At 37.5% G+C, this 20,597-nt stretch overlaps 1 protein-coding gene across 4 annotated transcripts in view; it reads right to left on the reverse strand.

Annotated features, from left to right (window-relative positions):
• Positions 1-20,597, reverse strand: part of Mpdz (multiple PDZ domain crumbs cell polarity complex component) — a 161,504-nt gene that overhangs the window by 21,714 nt on the left and 119,193 nt on the right. For all 4 annotated transcript variants that reach the window (XM_042686636.1, XM_042686637.1, XM_042686635.1 and 1 more), the window contains 7 exons: positions 19,503-19,683; positions 17,307-17,503; positions 8,500-8,591; positions 7,891-7,987; positions 5,635-5,715; positions 493-585; positions 329-403 (listed from right to left, as the gene is read on the reverse strand). In XM_042686636.1, the coding sequence (XP_042542570.1) occupies positions 329-403; positions 493-585; positions 5,635-5,715; positions 7,891-7,987; positions 8,500-8,591; positions 17,307-17,503; positions 19,503-19,683 (816 nt within the window). The remainder of the gene's footprint in view (positions 1-328; positions 404-492; positions 586-5,634; positions 5,716-7,890; positions 7,988-8,499; positions 8,592-17,306; positions 17,504-19,502; positions 19,684-20,597) is intronic.

Genomic DNA, 20,597 nt, shown 5'->3' on the forward strand with positions numbered 1-20,597 from the left:
TATTTATGGGAGTAAACATTTGTAAGGAAACAATATTCTTTTGGTCCTAACATGAAATGAGCCATTGTTTAGGAGTTTCAAGATTTCCTAAAGAAAATGAAATCAACATTTATCAAAGCACCCAGGGAATTCTAAATAACTTACCAGGCAATAGCTATATATTAACATCACCTTGATTGGAACATAGAAAACAAAAATTGGAGACCATACGAATAATCTCTTCTTTTTCTGAAGAATAAATCTAGTACAGCTACCCAGCCCTAATTTTCTGCTGCTCTCCCCCCACACAGACTTGCACCAAGATATTTTCTTTATTGTGAAAAAGTACCTTTTCAACAGGATAGCCAACAACAATTTCATCATCCACAGCCAAGATCTGATCTCCAATTTTGAGTCGTCCATCCTAAATAGAAATGTAGAAGAATGTGAGTGGTTTTCCAGGAGTAATTCTCACTTTTATTTCTTAGGACAGCAAAGAAGGTAAAGCCTTACCTTGGCTGCTACCCCATGCTCCGTTAAACTCTTTATGATGACTCCACTGCAGGTATCTTCTTCACTGATAGCAATGCCCAAACCCCCTTGATCCTAGAGAGGTAAAAATAAGATCAGAAAGTTTGAAATAGATGGATTTTATCCAATGGTATATAGCTATAGTATCCTTACAGAAGGGCTATAAAAGCAATGAAAGGCAGGTGATGGTGGCTCATGCCTGTAATCTTAGTTACTCAGAAGGCTGAGATCTGAGGATCAAAGTTCTATTAAAAGCTAGCTTGGGAAGGAAAGTCTTCAAGACACTTACCTTTACCTACAGACAAAAAAGTTGAAAGCAGAGCTGTGGTTTAAGTGTTGGAGTCCTACCCTTAAGCAAATGAGCTCAATGTGCATAGTGCACAGGCCTGAGTTCCAGCATAAAAAGAAAAAAAAAAGACTTGGAAAAAATTATACTAAGTGAAGTAAGCTAGGCCCAAAGAAACATAGGTCCCATGGTTTCCTTTATTTGCAATAACTAGTATATGTCTGGGACAAGTAGAAAAGGTCAAAAGCCATATACATACGACCAGATAAGATGAAGGAAGTGAAATGAACCCCAAGTGGTTTTTTCTTCCTTGCTATTGTTTCTAATGTATTTATAAGGTAACATGTGATTTTTTGTTGCTTTGTATGCCCCTCCCCCATGGTATAACAGGTATAAACCCTGTTTCTACTGTATTTGATGGCATAATTTGGGGAGGGGAAGGGAAAAAACAAAATGTTTAAGTAGGGATACAGGCTGACCCATTGCAACAATGAGATGTAGAAGACACTATGTTGAAAAATGAACTTTACAATTTAGGCGGGAGGGGTGGGAGTGGGGAATGTAGTTGAGGAGGTGGGAGAGAAGGGATGGTAGGGAAAAAACAAAGGAGGAGGCAACAATGCTCCATAGGAAATGTACTTATTACCTTGCTCATATAACTGCAACCCCCTGTACAATATTTTCACAATAAAAACTTATTAAAAAACAAAAAGAAAATGCAAAACTTTGAAGCCTATTATTATACATTTATCCTTTTCCTTTTCTTTAGCAAATTCTCAAAATTTCTAATAAGAAAAATTTTCCTCCCACAAAAAGTCAAGTGAATTTACTTCTTACATCTATCTTATATCTTTAGTAACTTCAGCAAAATAAGCAGAGAGCTTAAATGCATTTAATAATTCAACCAAAACATTCAACACTTACAAGTCTATTCTTGTGTAACTGGCTTACTGAATAAGTCACTCAAAACCAAGCAAAGGGTTCCACACTCCTTTCTCTGGCCTAAAACTTACAAATAACAACCTTATCTAGCTCCTTCATTCTTATCTGCCACCCTTCTTTCTGGAAGGCAGATGCAGTGGTGGCTGCATGTTCTACCTTTACTGGAGCAGAGCACGGAGTGATTCTCCAGAGAACATAGTCTTGCCTTGCTGTAGAATGAAAATGCATCTGAGCCAAAGACAAGCCCTGAACATCTGCCAAGGCTGGAGAGCTGTACCTACTTAGTCTATATTTTCCACATTAAAAAAATCAAAACCAAATGTTCAATAATACTGCCTTGTACCTTTCTTTAATGTTTACTTTAATAAAATTATGATAGAGTTTGGAATTTTCATTCTAGCCAGAACATTTTTGCATTATAGCTTTCATCCATGGAAAATTTAGGAAAAGTGAGACAGAGAAAAGGGAAACTTGCCATGGTTTTTCAGAAATACAGACTGAAGAGCCAACCTTCCATTAGAGACATTAATGGCCATGACTGACACTGATACAAGATTTCACCATCATTTTGAAGAGGGTTGACCCTATAGCTTTTGAGACAGATTACTGATGTCCAATAAGTTTCAGACTGTCACTGTGATCTACCTCTACCACTTTGCTTCAGATGATCAGTAGCCTTTAGTCTACCTTTAATCTAGCTGCTTAAATTTGGATATGTCACTTAAACAAATTTTTTATATATAAAATTTAAAAAGTGGAGGATGGGGATTTAGCTCACTGGAGGAGAACTTGTCTGGTAAGTGCAAGGCTCAGACTTTGGTCCCTAGCTCTGAAAAAGAAACAAAAATTAAAACAAAAAGCAATTATAATACTAATATTTGCCACTTAGCCAGAAAAATATTTCATTAAAACAGTACTTTCTGTTTATACGATACCCATGCTGACCTTATCTTTTTCTATAATCTAGAAGAATTTCAAAAAACTGTCCGGCCACTCTTATAACTGTTTCCTAACCATCCTTCTGTCCTTTCTCTTCATCTCCAGTCTTTATTCTCTCCCTCTCCCCTCCCAACATTTTTTGGTGGTGACTTTAAAATTTGAGTAGATATTCTTTGATGTTCTTTGCCGTAAGATCCTGAGACTAAGCATATGGGCTGGACTTGTTGACTTCTTCTAGTAAACACAATAAAGAAGAAGTGATGATGTGAAATTTTATAGCTAGATCCCAAAAGATATCAGGCCTTGCTGCTTTGCTGCAATCACTCGTTCAGGGGGAAGTCAGATGCCATGTCCTGAAGATTTTCAGGCAGCCCCATAAAAGAAGCAATAAGGCCTCTTGTCAACAGCATTCTAGTAAGTCACCTTTTGGATCATTGGTCAGCTCTACTCAACCTTCAGTCATTTGCAGCCCACACTGGCAATCTGTCAGCAATCACATAGAATATTCTGAGCTAGACCACTTGGCTGAGGTATCCTAAATTCCTGCCTCACAGAAACTGTAACACAATAAATGCCTGTTATTTTAAGTTTGTTAAATGTGTGGTAATGTGTTACATAGCAAAGGATAAGGATCTCCAAGGATGGGGTTTAAATAACTTAAGTCTATAAATTTTATTCCCATAGCCATAGTCTCTGGTTAAGGAGCAGGCATATGAGTTGGACTGGTTCAATTAGGACAAATCTTCAGACTTTTGCTCAGAACACTGCGACAGCCGTTTTCATTCCCCCCTCTCCCAATCATATGCAAAAGAGTAGCACATGGCCCAAACTATAATTAGCAGCCCTTCTAAAACCATGTGGAAGAACCGTATTGGCATCAAGCTGACACTATGCATGGCTGTGTAGAAAGAAAGAACTAGTTCTTGAAGACACTATTGTGCCCAGGAATAAACTACCTTTAAAGACTGTTGTGGGTAATACATTAAGGGTCTCCAAAGTCTTGGATTTTGCTTATTTTGCTGAGGAATCGAACCCAGGGCCTCATGCATGCAAGACAAGTGCTCTACCACTGAGCCACCTTCCCAGCCCCAAGACCTGGATTTTGAATAGACAACTAACTTAGAAAGAGAAGCTTACATATTAGACATCCATGAACAAACCAGAAAAATGCTAACGACAGAGACTAAGTGATTTATCTGAGATCACTCAAGATTCAGAAGGGATTCTGGATGATCTTGGGTCTATCGCAGTGATAAATTCTAAGAAACGTTTAATAGGAACATGTATGCAACACTTCAGTCAGGTGACCTATTATCAAAAGAGAAAATACCGGATATAACCATTGTCAAGAAGCAGCAATAATCCTGGGCATTTATCCAATAGAACATAAACAAGGTTACAGTAAACACACCAACGAAACTATTTTCAATGCAGTACTATTCACCATAGCCAAGATATGGAATCAACCCAGATGGCTCTCAATGGATGAACGGATCATAAAAATATGATATATGTGCGCACACACACACACATATACACACACACACAAATGGAATCTTACTCATCATTAGAAAGAATGATATGTACCTTTCATAAGGAAATAGAAGCACTTGGAGAAAATTATACTAAGTGAAGTAAGCCAGAACCAGAAACAAAGGTTGCATGGTTTCCCTCATCTGTGGTAGGTAGAATGTACCTGTAAATCTCTAAGTACACATGTTGGGTGGTATGCAAGTGGTTACAAATGAATTAACTGAAATATAAATGACTCTATGGAGAACAGAGCTCATATAGTATAATTTTTTAGAAAGACAGGTCAAAGTCTAACAAAATCAGCACCATGAAAGGGGTATATGCAAAGGGAGTGGGTAGGGCCAAGGGGAGAGGAGTATAGGAATGAAGCAGGGAATCGGGAGAATACAGTCAAGAATTCATTGTATATATTATAAAGTTGAAACAGTAAGAGATGTGTTAAAGGGGAGTGAGAATGTTTGAAGGGGGTGACACAAATCAAGATGCATTGTACTCATAAACTGCTTTATTAAATGGTACCTCCTTTGTACAACTACTTAAAGTTAATAATTTTTAAAAAGAAGCAGCCATAATACATCTCTTTGCCAGTTTATTCTTTCTTAATTTTTATAATGATAAGGCAATACTTATACACATATGCCTGGTTCTTACCAGACACTCTATACATACACAAAAAGTTTACACAATGTCCTAAGAACATACCTGATTAAGCAAGCATTCAAGCTAGACAGGATGGTACTGGAGCCCAGGGTCTGAGCATCACACTACCATGCCTCATGGCTACAAAGTGGTATATGGACTACTCCAGTTCTTCTAGCAGTATTTGTTGTAAACATTCTCCTGAACTCTCTCTTGAAAGTTTAAAAAAGCATGTGGATGGATATGCTTCACCCATGTTCACTTGCTTTCTATCACAAGCCTGAAGCAGCTAAAAGCATGTATAGGTTTCTGTTCAGCAAGTCATCCTAATGTGCAGATCTTTCCAAAACAAACATCTCAGAATGCCTATCAACAGAGCTTCTAGATAACTGTACAAGCTTTTTGTTTTATAAGAGAAAAAGACTAAGTATCATATCTTTCTTTTAATTTCCCCCCTAGCAAGGGCTTGGTAAATGAACTTAAAAGAGACAGTGGATTTCAAAGTTTGGAATAATAATAACAGTTGGAAAAGCTGGGGCCCTATTCAAGTATCAATAAGCACAAAGTTTCTCAAATTTTACTGTGCTCTAGAATCATAGTAGGTTTATTAAAATCTGGATTTCCTCATTTAGCAGGAAGACCTGAGTGGATCCAGGCATTTGCATTTCTAACAAGATCCCAGGTGATGCTGCTACTGGTAGACAGACCACATTCCGAGAACCAGATAACTGGACCAGTGTAGGAGGGTGTTCACTTAATTTCATCTTCATGCAATGCAGATTTACCTTGGGAAGCTCTAGATGGTGCACATTTTTGAATAAACTGAAGTCCACAGTTGCATCAGAAGTAGTAACATTTGGTTCCACCTGACAGAAAAGAAATGGCAAAAAAGGTTATAGATACTTTTGTTTGTTAAAAATAAGAGCTACTTAATATTATTTATAAGTCAGTATGGCTAGTTTAATAGCCCTGGTGTTTATGAACATCATGTTCTCTTAAAATACTGTGAAGGTATGACTGGATGGCAATTGCACAGAATCACCAGGAGCATCCAAGGGGCTTAGAAGTCAATCTGAATTTACTCCAAATGGAATAGATCAACAGCATAGCTACCTAAAAGGAATCTTACCGAAATTTGTGGTACCGGCAAAGGCACCACTCATTATTTCTCCTGTGTTTGTTATCAAGGGAATTTACAAATTATTAAATTCTTTGCCTGAAAATTATTAAAACATTACATTTTCTCAATGTATACAGTAACTACTAAAACTAATATGAAAATGAAAGTTCCTCCTTTACCCATCTTAAGTAATGTGACTCGGTCAACATCAGAGGCAGTTAGAATGAGGCAGTGCTTTGAGTATCTATTTTATGTATAAATAAGCCTCTGCTTATGTATTAATTCAGGGAAGAGGACTTTTGTGTCAACACTTTCCTTGATAATAATCATCATGCTCCTCTTAATTGTAATCTCTTCACTATCCACTGCCTCTTTTTATACATCTTATTCAAGTACCTAAAACTTTCCTAAATTAAAACCAACCACTATCACCACCCTCTTTACATTCTCTGTGCTCTCTTTAATTTCTTGTCCATCATTTGCTTCCCCCGAAAATCTCTTGAGAGATTTCCCAACAATCTCTCAGTTTCCAAGTCCCAGGGGTCTCTCTTTCACCAGTTTCACACTGGACTTCTCTACTGCATCTCAAGACAGGAAATCTCTCAAATGTGCTCTCCCCAGTGGCTGTGCAGCATACCTTCCTGCTTCTTCTACCTCACCTCTGGCCTCTATTTTTAGCCTTCCTGCTTGTGTTCATACTACAAAAATCTTCCCTTGGCTCTCCTCTATAGGAGGAGCTTTATATGCCCATGCTTTAGCCTAGCCCCCATGGCCAAAAAATGACAAATCTGCATCTATGGAAATGTCTCTAAAATCCAGACTACATGTGCTGATGAACATTTTTAAAGACTCCAACAGACACTTCACTTCATTTTTAAGCTGTCCCACTAGAATGTGGTATAATTTTGTAAATATTTGTTCTTTTCTGTATTTACAATATAGTGAAGATAGCCATCTATCACATCATCATGTCCAATATCTGGAAGCTTTCTATTTCTCTATTTTAATCACTAGCATACGCCAGCCCAAAGAGTCAGGTTATTCAGATATATTTTCTGAAGAATATTTACCTGGAAAGGCAATGCTATTAATAGGGAGGATTTCTGCACTTGATGATTTAATTTAGGCCCTCACTGCCTTTCAGATCTCACTGCATTTCTCCTGAATTACTCCATTCTCTTTAACTTCCACTAATTTATCCCCCTTATAATTTCTAATTTTTCTCTATGCTATTGCCCCAGAAGTCTTTTGGTTTTAGAAGTACTAATACTTGAACTCAGGGTACTTGAGCTTGCTAGACAGGTGCTCTACCCCTATAGCCATGACCCCAGCCTTCATTTTAAAAAATACAATTCTCATTCATTCATTCATTGAATGCCTCAAAGTCAGCATATGGTAGCCTTCATTTTAAAAAATACAATACTCATTCATTGAATTCATTGAATGCCTCAAAGTCAGCATATGGTAGCCTATCATAGTGTTTTGGATAATTTGATTCTTTTGCTTCTCAGCAACACTTTTCCATCTTTTCCCTGTACCTTACCCTGTACCTTGATCAGTAATGCTCTGCAATTTTCAACTCCTGCATTAGCCAGAGTTTCTATGCCATTCAAACTCCCTCTCTGTCCATACTGCCTCTCTCTACATCTTCAACATATAGTTGGAGCTTCTCTATGAAGTTTTCTCACTCTCCCTAAAAGCAGAATTGCTACTCCTTCCCTATTCTCATTGTTGTCCATGCACATTTTGCAGGAAATCATCACATAGTCATGTGCTTTGTCTATGAGTGGTCATGGCAACTCTTTGAGCATCAGTTATAACTCATCTACCTTGGATATCCCTACAAGTACACTATAATGGTTATCTAAGTTAGAAAAAGAAAGTATTGATCTAATCTTCCCAAAGATAAAACAGAACTTACAAATGCCTCCTTGCTTTGAAGATTCTCTGAGGCAGAAGACAGAGTTTCTACTGTACTTCCAGGACATACAGCCATCTGACTCACAGCATCTTTATTTCTAGAAGAAAAAAAATCAATCTATCATATCCTAAGGGTATTACTTATATTCTATTACTTCAAAAGTCAGAAAGATTATTTTGAAAAATCCTCTAACCCCCTAAGCCTTGAAGTTGCCATACTCATATATATGTTTTGTTTTCATTCAGAAGAACTCGAATTTAGATTTCTTTGGCATAACAACAAAAGACTATCCTGCATCTTGTATATACATTTTTCTAATTTGGGGAGGAAAAGGGAAATAACAAAATGCTGTAATAAGGATACAGGATGACCCATTGTAACAACAAGATGTACATGTCACTATGTTCAAAATAAACTTTACAACTTTGCCAGGGGTGGGGGCGGAGTGTTGGGAGGGGGGGGGAGGGATGGTAGGGGAAAACAAAGGAGAGAGTAACAATGCTCAATAGAAAATGGACAAATTACCTTGCTCAGGTAACTGTAATCTCTCTGTACAGTATCTTTACAATAAAAAAATGTATTTAAAAAACACTAAAAGAAACTGCTCACCTTATAAAAATTATTTTTACTTTAGAAGGAGCACATTTGATGATTGATGAAGCATTCTGATGACTTCTTCCATATAAAATTTGGCCATTGATCTGTGAGAAATAAGAATCATATGGTGAAGCTGGGGGCTAAACAAGCTCTTGCATAGTGTTCTAATGAAAAGTTTAAGGCTAGAGAGTCATACCAAGGGTGCCATCATAGTACAGAGAGTTTGACCAGAGAGGAAAAATTAAGGCAGCTTGGTTAAAGAGACAGATCTGAGCATTCATCAGTGTCCACAGTGGCAGCTGATGCCATGGCCATCATATCAACAGAAAGAGCTTGGGACAAAGGCACCAGCAATGGTGTGTGAGCAGATTCTACTGACCACCAGCAAGAACTGACAAAGAGCAGAAATCTTCATCCTGCTGACCACAGATAGTCGCAGACCATGGATGGCCCAGAAACCAAGGGTAAGGTGTGAGTACATACAAGACATCCTCACCTTCTTCTAAGAGCAGTGGTGGAAAGGTAGCCCTCCCTCATGACCGGAGAACTTCATCTTTGATACTGACAAAGACTGGGCCAGAGCAGCAAGCATGTAACTCAGGCCTTGGAAGAAGACAATAGGAGCCATTCAACAGGTCAAAGGAACCTGACCTGAGGAGTCAGCTCCACCGCTGGGGAAAGTTACCCTTCCCAGGCACATCTAGTTCTACCCAGGGCAGCTCCACTGGGAAAACAGAGCCAGAGGCTGCCCAACCCCTCTGGAGCAAAAGCAGTAGCCCCAGCTGCAGGAGGTTAAAAGAAAAACAACTGGAAACTCAGTACACAAAAATCCTGAGAATGGCTTCAGGCTAGGCTGTGTGAGTGCCTCAGGAGCTAGCCTCTCAGGGATAAGCTACTGACTGATGACAGGCCTCAACCCCACACACAACCTAGCCCTATCACAGCAACTCCAAGCTAGAGGAAACAGCCATCTCGCTCTTTTGTGATACTCAAAGCAGATCACCCTCCCACTGAAGTAGTCTAGGAGGAGGGTCATAAAGTCTCTGGTAATGCAGAGCTTCCTTCAGCCTGCTCAAACAAACTGATTTAAGCAACCAATCAAGCCACAGGAAAACCAAACACCACAAGCAAACCAGAGACTCCACTAAGAGACTGGTTACAGACACAAGGGAGACACAAGATCCCTCTACCTCTCCCTCACCCCCCCAAAAAATTGAAGAACTTTTTTCTACATAATTAAAATTTTTTTTAAATTCTTTACTATTTCCTGCATCTTGAATATACATTTTTCTAATTTGGGGAGAGGAAGGGAAATAACAAAATGCTAAAATAAGGATACAGGTGGATCCACAGTAACAATGAGATGTACAGGACACTATGTTGAAAACAAACTTTACAACTTTTTTGGGGGATAGGGGGAAGGGGAGGGAGGAGTTGTAGAGGTGGGGAGGGAAGGGATGGTAGGGGAAAAACAAAGGAGGAGGTAACAATGCTCTATACGAAATGTACTCATTACCTTACTCATGTAACTGTAAGCCCTCTGTACAGTATTTCCACAATAAAAAACATATTAAAAATTCTTTTCTATTTTTTCATCTTTTTTATTTTGGTTTTGTTTTTTTTTAATTCTGTTTTTATTCTTTTCCCTTCGTGTACTTTACTTAATTGCTATTCTGTTCATCAACAAATATATACCTGTCTTTGATTATTAGATCTCATCCTTCATTGTGTGCCTACTTAATTCAGATATCAAATACTCAATTCACAAACTCTCAGCCTTAAACTCTTTCAATTGTATTATTTCTTTATACTTATATAATTTTTAAGTGTTTCATTTTTAAATTTTTTATTTTTCCTTTTTCCTTTTTCTTTGTCTCTCTTCTCCTTTCCTTCTCTCCTTTTCCTCTCTCTGAATTTAGGTCTTAGTTATCTACCCTCTCTCCCTTACCCTCCCCACATTCCTCTAACCTTATTTTCTCCTCACAATTCTCCCTAAACCTATTAATTCCTGGTCTGCTGACTCCTTCTTTCATTTTCTTAGTCCAATGATCCCTAGTTGTTTGTTGTTGAACTAGATTGTATCTGTTGAACTAGATTGTATCTGTACTCATTTTGACTGCGTCTAACAATCTGTGCAACTACAAGGCTCTGGTTGATGCTTGCCATAAAAGTGTTCTAGCACTGAATTACTTTTGCTTTCATACTCAAATGGGCAGAACAAACCAGAGAAGCACAAGAAAAATGACAAGTCTAGGTATCTCAAGTCCTGCTCATCAGGCAACAGCAGTTAATGAATAATCCAGATGAGAGTTCCCAAAACACTGTAAAACCACTACTGGCAAACATGCTGAATGAACGGATTGAAAGCCTGCAAAGGATTCTGTATGAGCATGATAGGGAAATGTGTGAGCATAACGAGGCTAACCAAAGATGAATACAGGACTTTTGCAAGCATGAGGAGGCTATTCAAAAATTAATAGAGGAATTGCGTGAGCGGGATGAGAATAAACAAAGATTAAAGCTGAAGGAATCCATGGAGGCCACAAAGGGAATGCTGAATGAAGCCTAACTGACAGAAAGGGAGTCCAATGAAACTATAACCAATCAACTAAGGGATTTGAGAATGAACACTGAAAACCAAATTAAAGAAGCAAAGAATTCTATACAAGATCTCAAACAAAGCTCCAAGAAAGAATTTGAAGCCATCAAATCTGACCAATTAGAAGGAAAGGAAATAAAAAACAAAGTAGAAAGTCTTGACAGTGGGTTAGACCATGCAGAAGATCAAATCTCTGGGACTGAAGACTGAATCTCTGGGATTGAAGACCACCTAGACATTATAGAGAAAGAACAGACAAGTATTCAAGACAAATCCAAGAAATATGATAGATCTACTCAACATATAGAAGACACCATCAGTAGGTCTAATTTAAGGCTAATGGGTGTAGAGGAGGGCCTCGAGACAGAAGTTAAAGGTCTAGGGAATTTATTTAACAAGATCCTAGCAGAGAACTTCCCAAACATGCAAAAAGATAGGCCAATTCAAATACAAGAAACCTTTAGAACCCCAAATAGACCAGAGTAGAACAGGACATCCCACCACCACACTGTAATCCACATAGGATCAATAAAGATCAAAGAAAGGATCTTTAAAGCTGCCAGGGAGAAAAGATCCCTTCACCTGTGAAGGGAAACTAATCAGAATAACTTCAGATTACTCAGCAGAGACGATGAAAGCAAGAAGCACCTGGAAGGATGTATGACACACCCTAAAGACAAACAACTATCAACCAAGAATACTATATCCAGCTAAACTCTCCTTCATAACAGAAGGACAATTAAAAACCTTCCATGTATTGAAACAATGTATCTCCACCAAACCAGCACTACAAAAGATACTTAAAGATGTCCTACACATAGAAAATCAACAAGAGCATGATAAAGGCCATGAAACAGCCCCCAAATAGAACATCCAAGAATCATAGGAAGAAGCCGCTGGCATAGTCCCCAAGAAGGTAAATAATATGGCAGGAATTATGAAACACTTCTCAGTCCTAACTTGCAACATTAATGGACTTAATTCTCCAATTAAATGACACAGATTGTCTAGTTTGATCAAAAAGCTAGATCCTTCTATATGCTGCCTTCAAGAGACACACCTTGCCCACAAAAAAACGAAAACAAAAAAAACCAGAAACATATTCTGAAAGTGAAAGGCTGAAATAAAATCTCCAAGCAAACAGCCCCCAGAAACAGGCAGGAGTTGCAATCCTAACACCAGATAAAATAGATTTCAAATTAAAATTACGGAGAAGAGAAAAAGAAGGTCATTACATACTAATTAAGAGATCTTTTCTTCAGGAGGATATTACAATTCTAAATATTTATTCATCGAGTAATGGAGAACTCAAATTTATCCAGAAAACACTACTTTCCCTTAAATCTCACACAAATCCCAAGACATTAATTGTTGGGAACTTTACATACTACTATCCCTGCTGGATAGATCAACCCAGAGAAACCTAGAGCCTAAACAACTGCATAGATCAACTAGACGTAAAAGACTGAATATTTCACCCAGCAGCATCAGAATATACATTCTTCTCAGCAATGGAACATTCTCCAACATAGACCACATTGTAGGTCACAAAGCAAATTTGTCCAAATTCAGAAACATTGAAATTATGCCCTGCATTCTCTCAGACCACAAAGGAATGACACCAAAGAAAATCCTGTAACACATGGAGGCTGAACAACACACTGGGTCATGGAAGAGATTAGAAAGGAAATTCAAGTGTTCATGCTTTTTAACAAAAATGAACACACAAATTACCAGCTCCTCTGGAACACAGCAAAAGTAGTACTCAGAAGCAAGTTTATAGCTCTGAGTTCATACATCAACAAATTGGAGAAATCTGAAACAAACAATTTCACAAGGCACCTGAAAAAGAGCAAAAAGCTAAACCACAATCCAGTAGACAGAAACAAATAATTAAAATTGAATCATAATTAAATGAACTAGAATCCAAAAAAAATAGGAAGAATCAACAAAACAAAGAGTTGGGTCTTTGAAAAAATTAACAAAATTGACAGACCCTTAGCAAATCTTATTAGAAAAAGAAGAGAACACACCCAAATAAATAAACTCAGCGATGAGAATGGAAACATCACCACAGAAACAACCAAGATTCAGAATACTTCTCAAACCTTTATGCTAATAAGTTTGAGAATCTGGAAGAAATGGATGAATTTCTAGCAAATTCTGACATGCTCAAACTAAACCAAGATGATTTAAACCAACTTAAGAGACCCATATCAAACATTGAAATAGTAACAGCAATAAGAGACCTCTCACTCAAGAAAAGCCCAGGATGGGTTACAGCTGAATTCTATAAGACCTTCAGAGCAGAACTCACACCAATACTTCTCCAACTCTTCAATGAAATTGAAAGTGAAAGTTCACTACCAAACTCTTTCTATAAAGCCATCATAACCCTCATCCCAAAACCAGGCAGGGACTCATCAAAGAAAGAGAACTATAAGCCCATTTCTTTGATGAACATCAATGCAAAACTTCTCAACAAAATTTTGTCCAATCAACTTCAACAACTCATAAAAACAATCATACACCATGATCAAACAGGATTCATTTCAAGGATGTAAAGATGGTTCAATATACACAAATCAATTAATATAATACACCACATCACAAGAGCACGGATAAGAACCACATGAGTATCTCAATAGATACAGAAAAAGCATTTGACAAGATCCAACACCCCTTTGTGATGAAAGCTCTGGTAAAAGTAGGAATCCACGGAACATTCCTCAATATAATAAAGGCTGTATATGACAAACTTACAGCCACCATTATACTTAGTGCAAAAAACAAAATCCATTTCCTCTAAATTCAGGAACAAGACAAGGATGTCCACTCTCTCCACTTCTCTTCAATTTAGTATTAGAATGTCTAGCTAGAGCAATAAGACAAGAAGCAAATATAAAGGGGATCCAAATAGGGAAACATGAAGTAAAACCTCCCTCTTTGCAGATGACATGATTATGTATGTAAAGAACCGCATGGATTCCACTCCCAAGTTCCTGGAGCTGATCTGAAACTTTGACAAAGCAGCAGCACTCTTCTGTATGCCAATAACAAGAAGAGCACAGCTGAAATCAGGAAAGCAACTCCTTTTGTAATAGCCCCACAAAAAATAAAATACCTAGGAGTTAACTAAAGAAGTGAAGGACCTCTATGATGAAAACTTTTAAAACTTGAAAAAGAAAATTAAAGCAGAACTAAGGAAGTGGAAAAACCTCCTATGCTCCTGGATTGGGAGGATTAACATAGTGAAAATGGTAATACTGCCAAAGGCTATCTAACCCATCAATATCCCAACCTCATTCTTCAATGAAATAGAAGAAGCAATCCAAAAATACATATGGAACAATAAGACCCCAAATAGCAAAAAACAATCGTTAGCAGAAAGAACAGTGCTGGAGGAAGATCAATACCAAATTTCAAACTCTACTACAAAGCAGTAGTAATCAAAACAGCTTGGTACTAGCATAAGAACCAACCTGAAGATCAATGGAATAGAATTGAAAACCCAGAAATGAAGCTACAGACCTATAACCACCTAATTTTTGATAAGGGAGCTAAAAAATAGAATGGAAGAAAGACAGCCTCTTCAGTAAATGGTTCTGGGAAAATTGGTTAATCACCTGTAGAAAACTAAAGCTAGATCCTTGTATATCACCCTGCACCAGAATCAACTCCAAATAGATCAAAGACCTTAAAGTCAAAGCAGACACTCTGAAAATATTACAGGAAGGAATAGGATAAACCTTAGGTCTCCTTGGCACAGGCTGAAATTTTCTTAATACAGACCCAGAAACAACAAATCAAAGAAAGTTTGGACAAATTGGATTGCATGAAACTGCAGAGCTTCTGCATGGCAAAGGACATAGCTAGCAAGATCAACAGAAAATCCACAGTTTGGGAGAAGATCTTTACTAGCCATACAATGGACAAGAGCCTCATATCTAAAATATACTTAGAACTCAAAAAAATAAATCCTCCAACAACAAATCCTTAAAGAAACAACTGTCCAATTAATAAGTGGGCTAAAGACTTAAAGAGAAACTTCTCTGAAGAGGAAATAGGAATATCCAATAGATACATGAAGAAATGCTCAACTACTCTGGCCATAAAAGAAATGCAAATCAAAACAACACTGAGATTCCACCTCACCCCAGTTAGAATGGTTATAATCAAGAAATCTAATAACAACAGATGCTGGAGGGGATGTGGCCCAAATAGAACCCTACTGCATTGTTGGTGTGAGTGTAAACTTGTTCAACCACTTTGGAAAGCAGTATGGAGGTTCCTCAAAAGACTCTACGACCCAGCAATCCCACTTTTGGGCATTTACCCAATCACAAACAAGGCCATACTAAAGCTACCAGTACAACTATGTTTATGGTAGCATTATTCACCATAGCTAAGATATGGAACCAACACAGTTGGTTCAGGAGATTAATTGATATATATATCATATATATGATATATATACATATATACATGTATATATACATATATACACATATGCATACATATATGTATATGTGTGTATGTGTATATATATATATGAATTCTATGGCTCCATCAGAAAGAATGACATCATCCCAATTGTTAGGAAATGGAAAGACTTGGAAAAAATTATATTAAGTGAAGTAAGCCAGGCCCAAAGAAACATAAGTCCCATGGTTTCCCTTATTTGCAATAACTAGAATATGTCTAGGACAAGCAGAAAAGGTCAAAAACTAAATACATATGACCATATAAGATGATGCTAAAGGAAATGAACCCTAAGATAGCGACATAAGTAGTTTTATCTTTGTTGCTGTTGTTTTTAATGTACTTATAATGTTCTGTGTGATTTTTTTGTTTCTTTTGTATGTTCTTCTCCATGGTATAATCCCTGTTTTCACTATATGTGATTCCATTGCCCTGCATCTTGTATATACATTTTTATAATTTGGGGAGGGGAAGGGAAATAACAAAATGCTGAAACAAGGATACAGGTTGACCCATTGTAATAATGAGACGTACAAGACACTATGTTGAAAGCAAACTTTACAACTTGGGGAGAGGCAGGAGTTGGGGAAGTGGGGAGGGAAAGGACTGTACTTTGCTCATGTAGCTTTAACACCTTTGTACAGTATCTTTACAATAAAAATATATATTAAAAAGAAGACATGAACAGCATGGTCAAACAACTTGACCTAATAAATAATTACAGAGTAATTCATACAAAAAAAAATTATTTGGTGAGCTGAAATTCTTCATTTATCATCCTAACAAAATAAACATTTATTTTATCTTTAGACTCTTGTATTTTTCTCCCTAGAATATAAACACAACTTTTTTCTTGTCTTTTCTTTTTTGGTACTGTGGATCAAACCCAGGACTTCGTATCAGCTAGGCAAGTGCTTTGCCTCTGAGCTGCATCCCAGTCCTAAATGCAACTTTTGACAGTTAACATAGAAAAGGCTGAGCACAGTGGCACAGACTTATAATCCCAGTTATATAGGAAGTTTAGTAGGGTGACTGTTTTTCTAGTTGATTCATATGAAGGTCTCCTATTAGGGTTCCATAGTAGTTTCTGATATTCTCTCTCTATACACACATGTACATATATACACATATACACGTATATAAGTATTTTTGAGTCTCATCTTTTTAACCAGAGCTAACTTTATATATGTGTGTGTGTTTAAAGTTATATATTTAAACAAATATTCATATATAAGTATATGTATGAATAGATATATTTATATATATAAGCATAGCTCTTGGAAAAAAGATGAGAATCAAAAAAATTACTGAAATCGAAAAGGGCTAGGGCTATGGCTTATGTGGTAGAGTGCCTAGCAAGCAGGAGGACTTGAGTTTAAAACCGCATACCATCAGGGGCAAAAAAAAGAAAAGAAAAAGCAGGAAGGTGAGGACTCCATCAAAAAAAAATAAAAAATAGAGCAGGGCTGGGGCTCATGTGGTAGAGTGCTTTATATTACTGTCTTAGAGCAAATGTTTCTGTTGCTACACAGTCTTAACTTAATGGAAATTAATGGTAACATAGATTCTACTTAGTAGACATTTGGCTGATAGCCAAATCTGCTGCAGTGAATCTGTTTTATGAGGCAAGTGATAGTTTCTCAGTCACCATATGAAATCTCGTTGATTTTTCTGGGAAGCAGAGATTCTATTGCCTTGATACAGCAAAAGGAAATTCAAATTACCCACAAAAACTCACCTCCAGAAGCTCATCTGCAACCTGCAATCGTCCGTCTCTCCCTGCTGCTCCATTTGGGTCAATCCCCACAATAAAAACACTCATTCTGGTTCGATCTTTATTTCCAGCAAGACTTAAACCCAAACCGCTACGACCTTTTTCCAGTTCAATCATATGGAGCTCTCCTGCTAGGGTTCCATAACGCTCTCTGATAGTCTCTACACATAACAAATGGCAACATACTTAAAGTTAATTCACAACCAAATGCTTTACAATGGAAAGTTATTTAGTTTTAACTCAAAAGGATATTATTTGTTCCAAAATGACTTTGGGGCAGTTAAAAGCCAGTAGTACAGACTGGTTTCTTGGGGTAATCAAATGTTAAGGAATTTCTTTGTACTAGTAGTACAGAAAGCCTGATTGGCAGTGGAGCCCTGCCAAACAATCACCCCATCTTGTCAGATTAGTAGTATTTGTTATGAGCCATTTAGTGTGGCTTGATAACAGAAAACTGAAACATTCTGGCTCACAGTTTTCTTTCAGCATACTCTGGCATTTTGATTAGATAGAAATAAACTCTAATGCTACTGATAACACTCTGAGAAAACTATAACCCTGATAAATCATCTTTAAAAATTGCTATAAAACTAACAGCCTACATTCTACATTGAGAGTTTTACATACATCACTAAATAAACATCACTGGCTGACTCCTAGAATCTAAGAATACAACTTTCAGACAACGGTGCTTTCAAAACAATTTTTTTTTTCCTGGTCCCTGAGTTTGAACTCTGGTCCTGGGTGTTGTCTCTGTGCTCGTTTTGCTCAAGGCTAGTCTTCTACCACTTGAGCCACAGTGCCATGTCTACCTTTTTCTACAATTAATTGGAGATCAGAGTATCACAGACTTTCTTGCTGGGGCTGGCTTCAAACTGTGATCCTCAGATTTCAGTCCCCTGAGTAGCTAGGATTACAGGTATGAGCCACTGGCACCTAGCTAACAATGTATATTATAGCTTTCTTAAAGGAAATAGTTATTTTTTATGATGAAACTTTCTTTGTGTGTGCCAGTATTGGGCTTGAACTCAGAGCAAGAGTGCTGTTCCTGAGCTGCTTTTGCTCAAGGCTAGTTTTCTACCACTTGAGCCACAGCTCCACTTCTGACTTTTTTTGATAGTTTAGAGATAAGAGTCTTACTGCCCAGGTTGGCTTTGAACCTTGATCTCAGGTCTCAGTCTCCTGAGTTAGGATTACAGGCATGAGCCACTGGCAGACAGTTATGATGAAACTTTTTTTTTTTTTTTTTTTGTTGGTCGTGGGGCTTGAACTCTGGGCCTGGGTGCTGTCCCTCAGCTCTTCAGCTCAAGGCGAGCGCTCTACCACTTGAGCTACAGCGCCACTTCCGGTTTTCTGGTGGTTTATTGGAGATAGGAGTCTCACGGTCTCTCCTGCCCGGGCTGGCTTTGAACCGCGATCCTCAGATCTCAGCCTCCTGAGTAGCTAGGATTACAGGCTTGAGCCACCAGCGCCCGGCTTATGATGAAACTTTTTAACCCCATGATATTTGTAAGTCTTGGGTACATATTTAACATTTACCTATAAAATACCCTATTTCCTTAGAAAACAGACACCTCATGGATTCTAACACAGGTTGCCTTTGAATGATTCCTGTGCATTAGGCATTATGCTTAGCATACTTCTCCTGACCTCAGACACCATCTAATTTAATGTCAACAAGTTGAAGAAAGAACTGTATTTTAAAAAGAGAGATAACCACAGGGTTAAAACTTAGAAGCAGGTAAACAACTAGCCAAATGTCTAAAAGTTTTTATCTCAATAATTATCCTAGGTTGCCATCCTAGTACAGGAAATACCAGAAGTTCAACATGTAACATCCATAGTCTACACATGTTACAGTTAGAGACTGAGGTTTAGAAAGGGGCAATGCTTAAAAGGAGGCAGAGTCTGATCCAACACCAGATTCTGGATGATTTTTATATGAAGGGCAAAGAAGCATTAATAGGAAAACGTAATTAAAGAAAGGAAGGAAATGATTTCACGTCTCGAGAATGTTCATTACATCCAAGGAAAAGAAACAGCACTTTGTTCCACATAGAATTTCAGTTTGAATTACTAGAGCTGAAACACTTATTCACACAAGGCACAGGCCTTGAGAATAACTCGTACAAGTAAAGGCATCACAAAAAGACAACGTACTCCAGCTGTAACCAAACTCATCCTCCTGGTCCACATCTTCTGAGACTGTGGTTGCAGCTGACTGTGTGTGATCACTATCCATTTCTGCCAATGCTGAAGGAGATGGTGAAGGCCTACCACACAATGGAGCTTGCTCTGGCTCTGGCTCTTGCTCTGGCTCTGGCTCTGACTGACTGGGTGCCTGTAGAAACAAGAAGAAAGCCAGTGGGTATGTGCACTCTAAGGAAAAAAAAAACTTTAAGAGAAGAAGTTAAAAATATGTCAAACCAAAATTAGCTTTAAAAAAAAATCTATCAAATCATACAAAAGGATTCAGGTAAAGTTTAAATACACAAAATGGTATCAGAGTACAATTTATTAAATGGCTATAAGTGGTTATAAACTTTTCTATTATAAGCCAATGAGTACTTTGATTTGAAGACTTAAAGAATCCAAGATAGAAAATTGTACAAATTTCCTCTATTGGATAAAAGATTTCCTTCAAAAGTTATAAATATGCAAAGATGTATGTAAGATTTTAAGGGTTTAGAAAAGCTTGCCAATAAACAAAAATGAAAAGTCACAGGGAAGTTGTCTTCAGAGTTTTTTAGTAAAGTTAAGCATAAGGAACTTTTTATTATTACCTGAATCCTCTCTCCAAATGACTCTCAATAAATCCACACAACAATAGCATTACCCATGCTTGTCTGCTAATAGCAGACTATTAGCACAGAGCACACAAACTCATCTGAGGACTATGATTTTAAGGACAAAACCTTTTGCTTGCCAAAGTAGCTCACAAGATGAGTGAAAAAAAATCCATGGGAAGATATTTCATACAAAATTAAAACATGATTGTGACTTAAGCACTTTGGTCTTTTAAAAGAAAAATGTAGGTACATATTTTGTATCATTTCAGTTCTTGTATGAGATATTATATGTTACGAATGTTGAGACTGAAAAGGTCCTTAAGTCACCTAGTTCATTTCACTCATTTTGCAGATAAATAAGCTTTCTCAACTCCGGGCCACAAGTGAAAGATTCTGTTCAAAGTCACACAGTTGTAGTCGGTTTCTTTCTGCTTAATTCTTCTTCCAATGCACTTTGCATTACACC

This window comes from Dipodomys spectabilis, unplaced genomic scaffold (genome assembly GCF_019054845.1).
Source record: "Dipodomys spectabilis isolate Male_0828 unplaced genomic scaffold, ASM1905484v1 ptg000098l, whole genome shotgun sequence".
Classification (NCBI taxonomy): Eukaryota; Metazoa; Chordata; class Mammalia; order Rodentia; family Heteromyidae; genus Dipodomys; species Dipodomys spectabilis.